The 13,721-nt window shown below is 39.5% G+C and overlaps 1 protein-coding gene across 1 annotated transcript in view; it reads right to left on the bottom strand.

The window, feature by feature from the left end:
- Window positions 1-13,721, bottom strand: part of CUBN (cubilin) — a 266,365-nt gene that overhangs the window by 58,447 nt on the left and 194,197 nt on the right. The window contains exons 51-56 of the mRNA XM_061178156.1: window positions 13,090-13,239; window positions 11,131-11,252; window positions 10,250-10,475; window positions 8,572-8,759; window positions 2,740-2,896; window positions 1,138-1,287 (exon numbers count right to left, since the gene is read on the bottom strand). Coding sequence (XP_061034139.1) covers window positions 1,138-1,287; window positions 2,740-2,896; window positions 8,572-8,759; window positions 10,250-10,475; window positions 11,131-11,252; window positions 13,090-13,239 — 993 coding nt within the window. The remainder of the gene's footprint in view (window positions 1-1,137; window positions 1,288-2,739; window positions 2,897-8,571; window positions 8,760-10,249; window positions 10,476-11,130; window positions 11,253-13,089; window positions 13,240-13,721) is intronic.

The following is a 13,721-nucleotide window of genomic DNA, read 5'->3' as shown; positions in this document are numbered from 1 at the left end:
CAGCACTATTTACAACAATCAAGACATGGAAGCAACCTAAATGTCCATTGACAGATGAATGGGTAAAGAAGATGTGAGATATACAGACACACACACACACACACACACACTGAAATATTAGCCATAAAGAAAGAATGAAATAATGCCATTTGCAGCAATATGGATGGACCTAGAGACTATCATACTAAATGAAGTAAGTCAGACAGAGAAAGACAAATATCATATTTATCCCAAACACAAATTTCCTGGACGCTGAATATAGTAGAACACTTTGCTAAGTTTAACTTTTCACTGCCATGGGAGACCAACCCAAAGAGAAAGAAATTTTGGTTGGGCAGATGAAGCTTGGCAAACGTACAGATTAACTGTAATTTAGAAATGAAAAGTTAATTCGTGAAAAATATTTAAATGACTGAGTGGTTGGAGCTGCCCATCCACTTGAAGGGAACTTTTCTCTGCCGTGTGATACCAGCTGCGTAAACATCAAGCTGTGTCCAGCGTAGTCAGAACCCAGCCCAGACCAGCAGCTCCACTGTCCCCTTCGCCAACAGGCAGGGAATGAACCCAAAGGGGCACTGGGGTTAGGGATTTTCCAGTCCCTGTGGTACTGATGAAGATGAAAATGAAAAAGAAGATGAGAGAGTATCCCACAGTCATATTTAATGAAAGTAGAACACAAATATTTATTAATTTTATTAATTCATTCATTCAACATTTATGGAGCACCTACTTTGACTCAGAAGTGAAGTTTCTCTTGCTGGTTTATAGTGTGTGTGTGTGTGTGTGTGTGTGTGACTGTGTGAAGGCACCTGTACGTGTGTAGAATAAACGCAAATGAATAAATTAGAAACTATGATTAACATGTAATAGATTTCAGGCTTATTTTCTTTAGGCCGTTTACGTGATGCTTATGTTCTTAAAGCTCTTGCATTATTTTTTAACCTCTGGATGGAATGTATAGGATGATACTTGTGCTCTTAAAATATTGGATGGAGTTTTAATCAAGTTTACATCAACTCTACTCTGTAACATTTTTAATATTTTCCTCAAATGGTGATTTTTAGACAATCTCTGCCTCTGCTTATCACTCATTCATTTATTAAGAACCAACTGTAATTTAGATAAGAATAAACTTACCTTCCAGATGGAAAGACACAAAAGTCAAGAGGACCACGGACAGAGGACTGGCCTCTATGATGTAGGTGCAGTTCATGTTGTTGTCATATTGCTTTGGGTAGTTTGGAGAAACAATGTAACCTGAAGGATTAGTGAAATTCCTTCCACATCCTAAGTGGGAAGAAAAAGCCATTATCAGAACATCTGTTCTCCCAGACAGCATCTCTTTATCAGTGACGGAAAGCCTCAACTTTCCTAAGTTCTCTAGAAACATATTCTCTGAGCTACTCCAAATGGAAGTAACAATAAAAGAATGGAGCTCTGATTTAAAAATAAATATCCAAAAAATTAAAATAAATATGCAAAATGAGAATATTATATATTTTTTAGAAAAATGATGCAGAGTTTTGGGCTAAGTAGAAATTTCACCACAAATCCATTGCAAATCACTTAACTTTAAGATATTAAAGGAAGAATAACTTAGCAAAGATTGAAGAGGATTCATGTAGCTAAAGAAATAAAACTAATGAAAAGTGATCTGTACCAGATCAATACACTTAACAGTTTTAAAATATCTTATTATATTATAGGAAAATATGTTCTTTTCATTACCATTGTAATATGGCTATAAAAATAATACCTGCTTTATAAAAATGGTTGAATTTACTAATCCCAACTCAAAAAATTCTCACATGATTCCCAGGTGTCAGAAATGAAGAGAACTACCTTTTTACCACTAAAATGACATTTGTTTTTATCTAACCACTAACTAGTTAATCCACACACTCCCTATCTATCACATAGATAGAAAATATCAGGATCCTTTTAAACTGATATTAAAACACACACATACACAGACACAACGAACCAAGTGAAGACCTAAAATTAGGTCTGCGGTGGTCTTTTGTTACTGCCTTTACACCACCCTCTTATTCATGTCTGAAATACCTGTTCACTGCATTACTTCCTCTGATTCCTTTCGTCAGACTTTTTCCTAAACAGTGGCTTGCAAATAGTGGCTACTCGATTTAATTCAGCCAACAAGCACACACACGACTGTGTCTCAGACTTGAAAACTACATGCCCCACTCTTCTACCTGGTGAGTAGTCGTCAGAGAAGGAAGGGGAAAACCTGAAGAAAGCGGCCCCCAAGGTTGACTGAGCGTGAGAATCATCTGGGTGAGAGCTAACACATGTAAGTCCCTAGCCAGGGGAGTTCTGCATTCCGATAGGCCTGGGGGGAAGACCGTGTTTTTACAGCCCCAGGTGAGTTCCATGCAGGCAGGCAATGGTTTCAGGCCCGGCCTGCTGATTGTCTACTAATTACGGCCTCCTGGGCTTCTGCCCAATTCCTGCCCCGATGCGGATTTTAGGGTTAATTTCAGACATTAGCGACGGGCGCTCAGGCCTTCTACATCAGTTCTCTACTGACCTACGGTTGGATTCAGTTCCATTCTTGCTGATGTGGAAGGAAGGGTGCACTCAGGATTAGGTGACCCACCCAGACTCTCCCCATGGACCTCCAGACAAGCCAACCCTGGAGCAGACCCCTTCTCCCCAAGCCTGCCTGTGGCAGCCACGCCCTTCCAAGGGCCCCTGGGTTTGGTTTTCCGCGCTACTTACGGCTAACGAAGGATGCAGAGAAGCCCTGAGCTGGGACCTCCTGTGACTGGAACACAGCAGTGAAGGCGTTTCTGGGCGTGATGACGGGACCCGGGGCCACGTTCCCGCAGCTCGAGGCTAACAGGGCCTGCTCGGCCTCCTGAGTGCCTGCCCACACCTAGCAAAGCCAGAAACATGACTTAGTGCTCCAGGTTTTCCCTCGTCAGTGTTTAATTTGTGCTCAGGCTGGAAAATAATAGCACTCAGGTGTATATAGACTAAACATAATAGTAAATAAAACACACAAATCTGCAATATTTTCTTTTGAGAACCATTTCTTTAGGCTGCTTTTCTATAGTATAGCCCATTCGTGACTCTTGCAAGGAGACTTGTTCATTTTTGTGTATCTAGGCAGTGATTTAAAAAAAAAAACAACCCTCAATCACTACCCAGTTTCCTCTTGCTTTTTCCTAGTTGACCTGATCTAGCTCAACTTGCTACGTGCCGGGGGGAACAGAGCAGCATGTGTGCTACTGTGGGGTTTACCATTTGTCCTGGATGGCTGGCAAATTGTGGGTTGCAAGTAGAGAAGATTTACCAAGCAAGAAGCCCATGGGAAGAAAGTGGATATGAATTTCAGGTCTACATGTAATTAGCATGAATTGGGATAAATCATGGAAGACTTCCCGGCACTGTTGAATTTTAAGGTTCATTTTGAAGAAAGGATGAGATTCAGTCTCTCTGCAATTCACTAAAGACTGGGTCACCAACTCCCTGGTAGACCCTGGCCACTTTAAAAGAAGCAAATGATGATATGCTCATTTGAAAAATAGTTGCTGGGGAATAAATTGTGAGTATCAAAATTCCAATTTTGATCAAACCAATCCTAAACCAGCCTAGGGAAGGATATTAATCATAGAATCACGTTTAAATGCAAATTCCAACTGTGAAAGGAGCTGTTGTGGAGCGGCTGAGAGTGTGTAGGAGGGGCTTTGCCTGACTTCAATCAAGAGAGGCCTGAAGAAGCCCCAGGGGCAGCAAGGGGTAGGGCTAGTTCAAACAGAGCGAAATCTGAGTCAGGAGTGAGGCGGGGCTGCAGAGTCAGTGCAAGCCCCGTGGCATGTCAGGGGTCCGGGCCACATCCTGAACATGGCAAGGGGCCTCCAGGAGGCTTGAAGCTCAAAGAGGAGACGAGAAGGAAAAGAGAGGACGCTGGGAGATCAGGAGGGTGTGCGGTAGTTCAGGCAAGGGATCATGGTATCTTCAGTGTTGAGTCACTCAAGAGAAATATTGATATTAGGTAATAAATGCACATTATTGGGGAAAAAGCACTGTTAAACTTGTTTAACCAGTGAGTCTCAACCGGGAGCAATTTTGCTCCTCCTGGGGGCATTTGGGGATGTCTGCAAGTGTTTTCAATTGTCACGTTTGGTGTGGGCGTGGCATGTAGTGGGTAGGAGCCAGGGATGCCGCTGAGCGTCCTATGATGCCCCACCCCAAACCCCCAGCTAAGAATTATCTAGCCCGGGAAGGCAAGAAGGTAATTGGGTTTGGGTTAGTCTTACTTGACTGTTCAACATTCCCTTCACATCAAATCACTCATTCTGAACGTATCACTCTCAGGACAATTCCTCAAACAAAGCAATCACACACCGGGCCCTTACAAACGTTTCTATTAGCAAATCAGCCCAGGGAAGAGGTGCGAGGTAACTCCAGTTCAGAGCCCCATCGGCTCTTTAAAGTCATATTTCGGGCTTCCCTGGTGGCGCAGTGGTTGAGAATCCGCCTGCTAATGCAGGGGACACGGGTTCGACCCCTGGTCTGGGAAGATCCCACATGCCGCGGAGCAACTGGGCCCGTGAGCCACAACTAGTGAGCCTGCGCGTCTGGAGCCTGTGCCCCGCAACGGGAGGGGCCGCGATAGTGAGAGGCCCGCGCACCGCGATGAAGAGTGGCCCCCGCTCGCCGCAACTAGAGAAAGCCCTCACACGAAACGAAGACCCAACACAGCTAAAAATAAATAAATAAAAAATAAATAAATTTTAAAAAGTAGCTATAAAGTCATATTTCAATTGATTCTCAAACACTGCGAATCCTGCTGTTAATCATCTTACTGAAGTCCAATTATATTTGCCATTTATGAGATATGGGAGGTACCTGGGACTGGAGCTGCTGAGAACAACAGCAAAGATATTCTGCCAAATCAAAAGATCAAAAAAAGGTCAGGAAAGAAGTGCACACCCCCTGTTTTCCCTAATATCCCCTTTACGTCCCCTGACCCCCTGCCTTTAACTATCCAGGGAAACAGTATACAGAAGTTTTCTAACCACATTCTGTTAAATTGTAAACATGACTTACTGAGAGAGATCTGCATATGCTATTTTTACAAACATCACTCAAGAGGTGAAGTGATAAGAGCTAAAACTTTTAGGAAAGAATCTCCAGTTCTTTAACAAAGAACTTCAAGAATCCTCACGGGCTTATACTTTTCTGAAGTCATTAATTATGGATCTGACATCTCTACCTTTTGGCTCAAGAACACGGGTGTTATAATGATAATAATGGTAAAGAGTTGTTAAATATTCATTGACACCTGTCAGTCAAGATCTCATTTCATTGGCTCTATGACCTAGAACTCATTTAAATAATATTGGACCTACAAAATGTTACAAAACTATCTCAAAAACTTTCTGACGTTTCTTAAGGTTTGTACAATTCAGCCTGGCTTCAGGTGATATTTTATCACTCAAGCAATTTAAAAAAAAAGTTTACTGAGTATCTGCAGATTCACACGCAGTTGTAAGATACAGAGAAATCCCCTGTACCCATTTCCCAGATTCCTCCAACAATGACAGCTTGTAAAACTGTAATATAACATCATAACCAGGACGCTGACTCGACAGTCCACCCATCTTACTCAGCTTCCCAGGCTCACGCACGTGTGTGTGTATTCGGTTACATACAAGCTTATACCACCACATTCAAGACACCAAGCAGCTCCAACACCGAGGTTCCCTAGAGTTGCCCTTTTATAACCACACATGACTCATTCCCACACTCACATCTTGCTAACCTCTGGTAGTCTGTCCTCCGTTTCTAAGCATTGTCATTTCAAAAATATTATGTAAACGGAACAAGAGAGTATGTAACCTTTCGGGATTGGCTTTTTTCACTTGGTTTAATTCCCTGGTGATTTGTTCAGATCGTTAGCCTGTCAAAAGTTTGTTTATTTCTACCGAGGAGTTGTACTCCAAAGTATGGAGGTACCAGAGTTCACTGAACTATTCAACTGTTGAAGGACATATGCACTGATTCCAGTCTTTTTTTTTTTTTTAATTAATTTATTTATTTTTGGCTGTGTTGGGTCTTCGTTTCTGTGCGAGGGCTTTCTCTAGTTGCGGCAAGCGGGGGCCACTCTTCATCGCGGTGCGCGGGCCTCTCACTATCGCGGCCTCTCTTGTTGCGGAGCATAGGCTCCAGACGCGCAGGCTCAGCAATTGTGGCTCACAGGCCTAGTTGCTCCGCGGCATGTGGGATCTTCCCAGACCAGGGCTCGAACCCATGTCCCCTGCATTGGCAGGCAGATTCTCAACCACTGCACCACCAGGGAAGCCCCTGATTCCAGTCTTTGTCTATTGCCTATAAAGCTGCTATGAACATTTGTGCACAGGTTTTTGTGCAGACATAGTTTACATTACTCTGGGATAAATGCCCAGGAGTATACTTGCTGGATCTTATGGTAAGTGCGTGTTTAGTTTTACAAGAAACTGCCAAACTATTTTTCAGAGTGGTGTGCCATTTTACGTTCCCACTGGCAATGAATAAGTGACACAGCTTTGCTGCAAGCTTGGCAGGATTTGGTGTTGTCGCTGTTTTTTATTCTGGGCAGTCTGGCAGGCGTGTGGCAATCATTGTGGTTTTAAGTCTCATTTTTCCTAATGGCTAGTGATGGTGAACATCTTTTCGTGTGTTTATTCACCACCCGAATATCCTCTTCGGTGAAATATCTGTTCATATCTTTTGCCCATATTCTAATTGGACTCTGTATTTTTACTGTTGGGTGTCAGAGTTCTGTCTATACTTTAGATAGTAGTCTGTTGTCAGGTAAGTGCTTTGGAAATCTTTTCTCCCAGTTTGTAGCTTGTCTTTTCATCTCTTTACAGAGAGAAATATTTTCAATTTTGATATGGTAAAATGTATTAATTTTTCCTTTTACGGATTATTCTTTTGATGTTTAGTCTAAGAACTTTTCATCTATCTCTAGGTCCCAAAGATTTTCTGTTCTTTTTCTCCTCAAAGTTTATAGCTGTATATTTACATTTAGGTTTATGGTCTATTTTGAGTTAATTTTTGTATAAGGTTTGAGGTTAAGGGTTGCTTGCTGGAGCTGGGCCCCTCTTGCTTGTGTTGTTTACCCACCTCAGTATCTCTTGGCAAAAACTGGAGTCTCAGGCCCAGCAGGGAAAGAGTGTGTTTCCCAGGCCACTGAGTTTTGTCAGAGTTCCAGATGGATCCCACCCGCCAGTGGTTCAGCCTTGCCTGCTGTCAGAGGGATTCCCATTCCATCCAGAGGAGAAACGGGACCCAGTAACTTTTCACATTCCATTTTTACAATTGAAGAACTTGAAAGACTTTACTTTGTCTATATATTTGATATTTACTCAATTCCTGAGAGACTTCATTTGTTTCATGAAAAAAGCAGTTAGGAAAAGTGTATACGATGTTTTGTTTTACATGTATTATATACAAGTCTAGGATTTTTATTGAAACAGCATGCATGGATCAGTTAGATATAAAACATAATTTAAGAGATGATGTAAAATAATAACATCGACAATACAAGCCACTTCTACTCATTAGGTGGTTTTATATTCCAAGCACTGAGCACTATTTATGTTATTATATAATATTACCTCTAATGCTTAAAACAGTCCTACTAAAGTAGGAATTATTCTCTTCATTTTACAGCTGAGTAATTTAAAGCCCAAATGTGTAATTGGCTCATAGAGGAACATGCAGGTGGTAAATGCAAGAGATGCGGAGTCCAGGCGAATGTTCTTTCCCCTAAAAGGTGTATGTCTTCTTAGCGATAGAACACATGAGATATAAAATAGCACAGATGGAATGAATTTGTAATACAGTTATCACGGTCATAAGTCAATGAATAGTGATGTCAGTGCCACAGGAGCAGTATGTACAACTGGAGAGGAAGAGAGCCTTACTGACTGACCCATGGCCATGATTTTACATGGCTGGGTCCCTCACGGTCTGGTCAGCTTGTGGGCGCTTAAGACTCAGGTGAAGGCTGGCACTAGTACATGTCTAGCCTTCTGTGATTTTTATAGGATACTCTAAATATTGCCTGTCATGGTGACTTTGATTCATTTTGTCCTTGAGGGTCTATTAGAAAGAAAGAAAATAGAAAAGAAAGAGAAAACGAGAAAGAAAGAAAGAGAGAGAGAGAGGGAGGGAGGGAGGAAGGAGGAAAGAAAGAAAGAAAGGGAGGGAGGGAGGGAGGAAGGAAGGAAGGGAGGAAGAAAGAAATCTGCCCTTCTCTCTTTAGTTTCTATAGAAAGGAAGAACAGTAAATGCTCATGAGAATTTAATAAGGCGAGACAATCTCCTAAATTAAGTGTCTTTGCTTATGTATTAGCGAATGAAAGTCACAGGGCAATGTGTGTTGTGGTTCAAATTTTAACTCCTAGCGCTTGAGGTTTCTCACTTTTTCATTCAAGAAATCCAAGCAGCAAAATTGTCCTTCTCCTCCTTTGAGAGGCAATGAGTCATTTCTAGTCTAAGCGCTTACGTTCCTGCAACCAGCTTGGCTCCAGTTAAATATACAAGTGCACTGACCTTCACAAAGCTGTTCCGACACTGTCCGTCCCCACTGGGGATGAAGAAGTTGTTGTCAAAGCTGAGCTCCAAGTGTTTACTTTGGTGAGTAATGACTGTCCAGGAACATCTGCTGTTCTCAGGAAAATTCTGAGGCCAGTGGGGGGATCTGATTGTACCATTGTCTAAATGAAGTATTCCACCACAACCTGAAAAATTGTCATGGAAAAAGTCATTACCTTGTGATGAAAATAACAATTTTGGTAACTGAAGACTTCTGGAGAGGATACATTTCTAAATGTGAGATATCAGTGCATCTTTCCTTACATATGAGTCTCTGACCTTCAGGGCAGGTCCACAACAAGGACTCTCAGCAAATGGAAGGTCACTGAAGCCACAGGAGGCTACAGCTGTTACTGTTTTGTTACACCTATACTGAACTCACCTGAGACCATTAATCCTTGCCATGAAGAGGACAGACTTCTATCCTGTCTTCAAACAAGAGCAATAATTTTTACTCCCCTTGAGGCTATGTAGTATTTGTGGCCCAACAATCTCAAGCTTTGTATTTTATTGACACTAACACATGAGAATACAAGTCTATACTCATCTGCAATTTTACGCTAACATCCTGGACGGGAGAAAATGATTTTGAGGAGGGGAAAAATCTTCCATTAAGTAACCTGGTTCATTCATATTGAAATGCCGATGGATAAACAATAAATTACAGGGATTGAAAGAAAGAAAAATCTAGAACTGTTTTGTAATATTAAAGTATGTTCTTAAGAGATGACAAAAGAAAAAAAATATGAACTCAAAACAAAATGAAGTTAAAGAGTATTCCCTGTATCTTTTGCTTTTAAACCCTTGGAAAACCAGTGGTTCATCTCAGCTCCCCTCCGCTTCAGCAGCACTCAGAGAGCTCCCCAAACACCCTGACTCTTCTAGAAATAACTGCCCTGTGTGATGTTGCAAGACTATGATGAGATCCTGACAAAAGTGTCCAATGCAAGTCTTATATTTTCTGGGAATTTCCATGAAATGAAATTTCCATGAAATTTCATTGTTTGCAGGTACAACAAGTAATCTTTTGAAATAGAATCTATCATGTTTTGCCCCATACAGAGCATTCATTCTAAGTCACAAATCTTATCTTGTCACTTTGCTGCTCAAAACTCTTCAAATAGCTCCCCACTGCTCAAGGGATAATATAGAAGCCAAGGCTCTCCAGGATGTGGACTACTTATTTTCCTGCCCTCAGCTCACCACTCAGCATTCTGCCTCCATGGTCCAAATATGTTAAACTACTTGTGATTCCAACATGTATTTTCTATTACTTGTGATTCCCTAGTTGTACCATGGCCCTTTGCCTGTGGAGGCGGCACGGTTAAGTATTAAGATCAAAGTTTCTGGGTTCTGCTGTCTTCATTCAAATCTTGACTCTGCTGATCATCAGCTACACGAGCTGGGCAAATTATCCACCCATTTATCCTGTTTCCACCCATGCAAGTGGAGAAAATGTGCACTGATACTGTGTCTTCCTTACAAGGTTGCTTCATGAGATGTCATGTGTAAACATTTAGAATTGAGTCTGACAGAGAGTAGGTACAAAATGTATACTTGTTGGGCTAGTTAATAAATTTTAAAAATATATCGATGATAAAAGACAGTAAGCGCAGAGAATGTTTCTTTCTTTTACCCAAAGTCTCTGTGTTCCATGTAGCATAAAAGCCACCATTTTGCACCGAATGATCCGTGTTAAAAATCACCACCAGCTGGTTGGAACCCGACTGGATTGTCCTGGGGTTTGAACTTCCACAGTAGTGTCCTATGATGGGTGATCCGGGGGAACCACCATTTCTGACTGTGACAGAGTCCCAAGCACAGGTTGCATGGGCTTCAATGTCAAAATCACTGAATGTCAGCTGCAGGAGAAAAGGGAAGAAATGATGAAACACTCTGAGCTGTAAGTGAGCCTATCTACGTAGAGTTTGACTGAAGTCCTTACACACCCTTTTATTTTGTTTTAATTTTATAAATTTTAATTTTGTTTTAAGTTATATAATTTTGTATTTATTATTTTTTTATTTGTATTTATTTGTATTTATTTGTATTTGTATTTTTTATTTGTATTTATTATTTTGTATTTATTATTTATTTTGTATTTATTTCATTCTCCCTTGTCCTCCTCTATTTTTTTCTTATTGAAGTTTCTCTTGGAAATTTTGAGAAGGGATATTTCTCCCAGAACGGGAGTCATTAGGGTCATCCTCAGTCCCCTGGGCTGGGATGGCAACTCATATCAAGAACATAAATACATCTCTTTTCTGGATGGGGAACTGTCTTCTATAGAGAGTTTCTCCTGTGCTTGAAAAAGAATGAAAGATATTTCATTCTCCATTAGTTGTAAACTTGTAGATGTCAATGTATATACTCTAATCAGAGAATTTTAGGGAGAAGATTACCTGGATCAAAGCCTATTCTAATCACTTGCTTATTAAAAGAACTCTGTTTCCACACAGGACATGGTACTTTTGTTGTATAATTTCAGAATTATTTTACCCACTAATCAAAACTCACAGTGATGGTGTGGCCTTGTGGGGCTTCCAACAACCAAGAACAGTGGGTCAAACTGTCATAAGAGGCTGGATAGTTGGGGCTTGAGATCACTCCACTCTCACCTATCTGTACTCCACCACAGTCTGAAATTAGATTGTAAACTTCTAAATAAGAAAGGAAAAAACCCACCAAATTCTGTAAAGCCAAAGTAAATACTACTTATAGCCATCATACTTTATGATTTAAAAAAAGGACAATAAATGAATAAATAGATGAAATTGGATAAAAGCAAAGTAAAGCTAGATGGAAGATTAGAAATAAACAGAATCCCATATAGTGTTAATCAAATGGAATCACACAGTGAAGGCGGGCTCAAGTTTGACACAAAGGAGAAGGAAGATTATCTGAACCATAAATGGAGAATAATTAGATGAGCATAGAACTGACAGTAAATGCACTAGGAACAAAGTAAAGAACATTGCCTTTCTTAAAAAAACTAGGCCTGTGAAAATAAATATAAGCTTGAAGAATATGACGAGTAACTAAAGATATGACTAAAGTCATAACTAAAGACTTTGTCATTTGACAACAAGCACATATATTGTAATCAGCTATCAAAGTGTACATTAGTATAGCAAGTTGAAACATGGATACATTTCTAAAGCATGGTATGGTCTGATGTTCCACACAAATAATACTGCTTCCTGAAATCTGACTCTTTTCTTTCAATCTGATAAAGAAAAACCAGCTGGCGATATGGTTGACTGAATATAATCAATCTCACTCCTTTCTCCAACCAACCATTTGGTTATAACACAAAGAAATGTTAAATAAAATTATAACCAAAATATATTTGATTCATAGCCCAACTTAATGGAAAGAAAGGAGATCGCTAAGAACTATAAACAATAAATGTACTCAAATTCCAAGGGGTATCTTAAACTGAGAGTGTGTCGGTCTAAGAGGATATAGAATCAAGATGTGGGCCCCAGGAGTTGTGTTTTGAGGTTTGATGATCAGGCAAAAAGAGAACATATGGCCTTGGACCTCCACAAAAGCAAGGGCTTTTACATAAAGTTCGGAATCTAAAAGGACTGCCATATTAGTGAAATGGACTAGAAAAACTCTAATGTCCCAGAGAAGCAGCAAGGAGGAGTACTGTCTGTCTTGGGCTGAATTTTCAGGTACAAACTGAATGTCACAGATAGAAATCTAGCACAAAACATTAGCAAATTATGTTTAGTAATACGCCCAAAATACCATGATGGCCAAGTAGGGTCTATCCCAGAAATGAAAGGATGGTTTAACAAGAGAAAAATCTTTTAATACAATTTATCACATTAACACATTAAAGTAGGAAAAAATAGGATCATCTCAATAGATGCAGAAAAAACATTTGCCAAAATCTGACAGTAAAAAAAAAAAACAAAAAAACTTTTTGTACACCATGAATTGAAGAGACTTCCTTTAATGTGATAAGGAGTATTTCTTGAAAACCTAAGAGAAACCAGTATGTTTAACAATGAAATGTTACAGGCATTCACATTAAGGTCAGAAACAAGATGCTGTCATCCCTTGCATTTGACATTATGATGGTGGCCTTAGCTAGTGAAATAAGACAAGAAAAAGAAATCAAGAATTGGGATTGAAAGAGAAAAATTGCTATCAATTTGCAGAGGATATGATTGTTTACACAGAAAAACCAGAGGTAATTTATAGACAAAATACTAAAACTAATAAGAGTCTAGCAAGATCTGTGGGCTAAAGATTAACGTATTAAAATTTAAAAATTCCTAGATATAGGCAACAACCAGCTAGAAAGTATAATTAAAAATGTCTCATTGACACTACCAACAAAACCAATAAATAAACCTAGAAATACATCTAACAAAATATATGCGAGATGTTTATGGAAAACGTCATCAAAAAATTTATGTATTATGTTATTGCCAGAGTTGGAGAGCTTATCATAAGTCTTACCTGTAAAGGAATACTGTGCATGGAATCCAACATGTTCTACACGTTCATTGGTGACAAAGTGTATCCATACCTGAGGATAAGGTATAACCAATGGCATTCTAGGTTCTGAAGCTCCACAAAGTCTCCATATCAGAAGCCCATCAGCATTACCTGAGCAGAATAACATACCAGTGTCACCATATATATATCTTTTGAAAGATATAGCCAATGAATTCAGTAGGAACAAATAATAAAAAAAATTTCAAGCTATTACATTGATGCACATTTAAATTCTGGTTTAATAGCAGACATTTCACAAATCTCCTTTCTATCTTTCTCAACTACAAAGGAAAGAGTGCCTCCAATGGGTAAAAAAGAATGTTTTTTTTGGTATGGGCCTCTTTCTCTATCATAGGTGTCATTTTGTTCCAATTCATGTTCTCATAATTACTGTTTAGCATATCTAAACAGAGACACAACTGTTAAAAAACTTTAAAAAAAACTTTTGGCTGTGCTTTTTTTTTTTTTAAGGAGTAAAAAACACAATACCAATAGTGACAAAATACATCAGCAAGATAAAAGTGATAATTACCTAAAATTTTAATAATTTCTTCACTGTATTTAATCAACTAAAATGAATGGGATATTCCATA

This window comes from Eubalaena glacialis, chromosome 2 (genome assembly GCF_028564815.1).
Source record: "Eubalaena glacialis isolate mEubGla1 chromosome 2, mEubGla1.1.hap2.+ XY, whole genome shotgun sequence".
NCBI classification, from domain to species: Eukaryota; Metazoa; Chordata; class Mammalia; order Artiodactyla; family Balaenidae; genus Eubalaena; species Eubalaena glacialis.
This window is presented reverse-complemented; position numbering and strand designations above follow the sequence as displayed.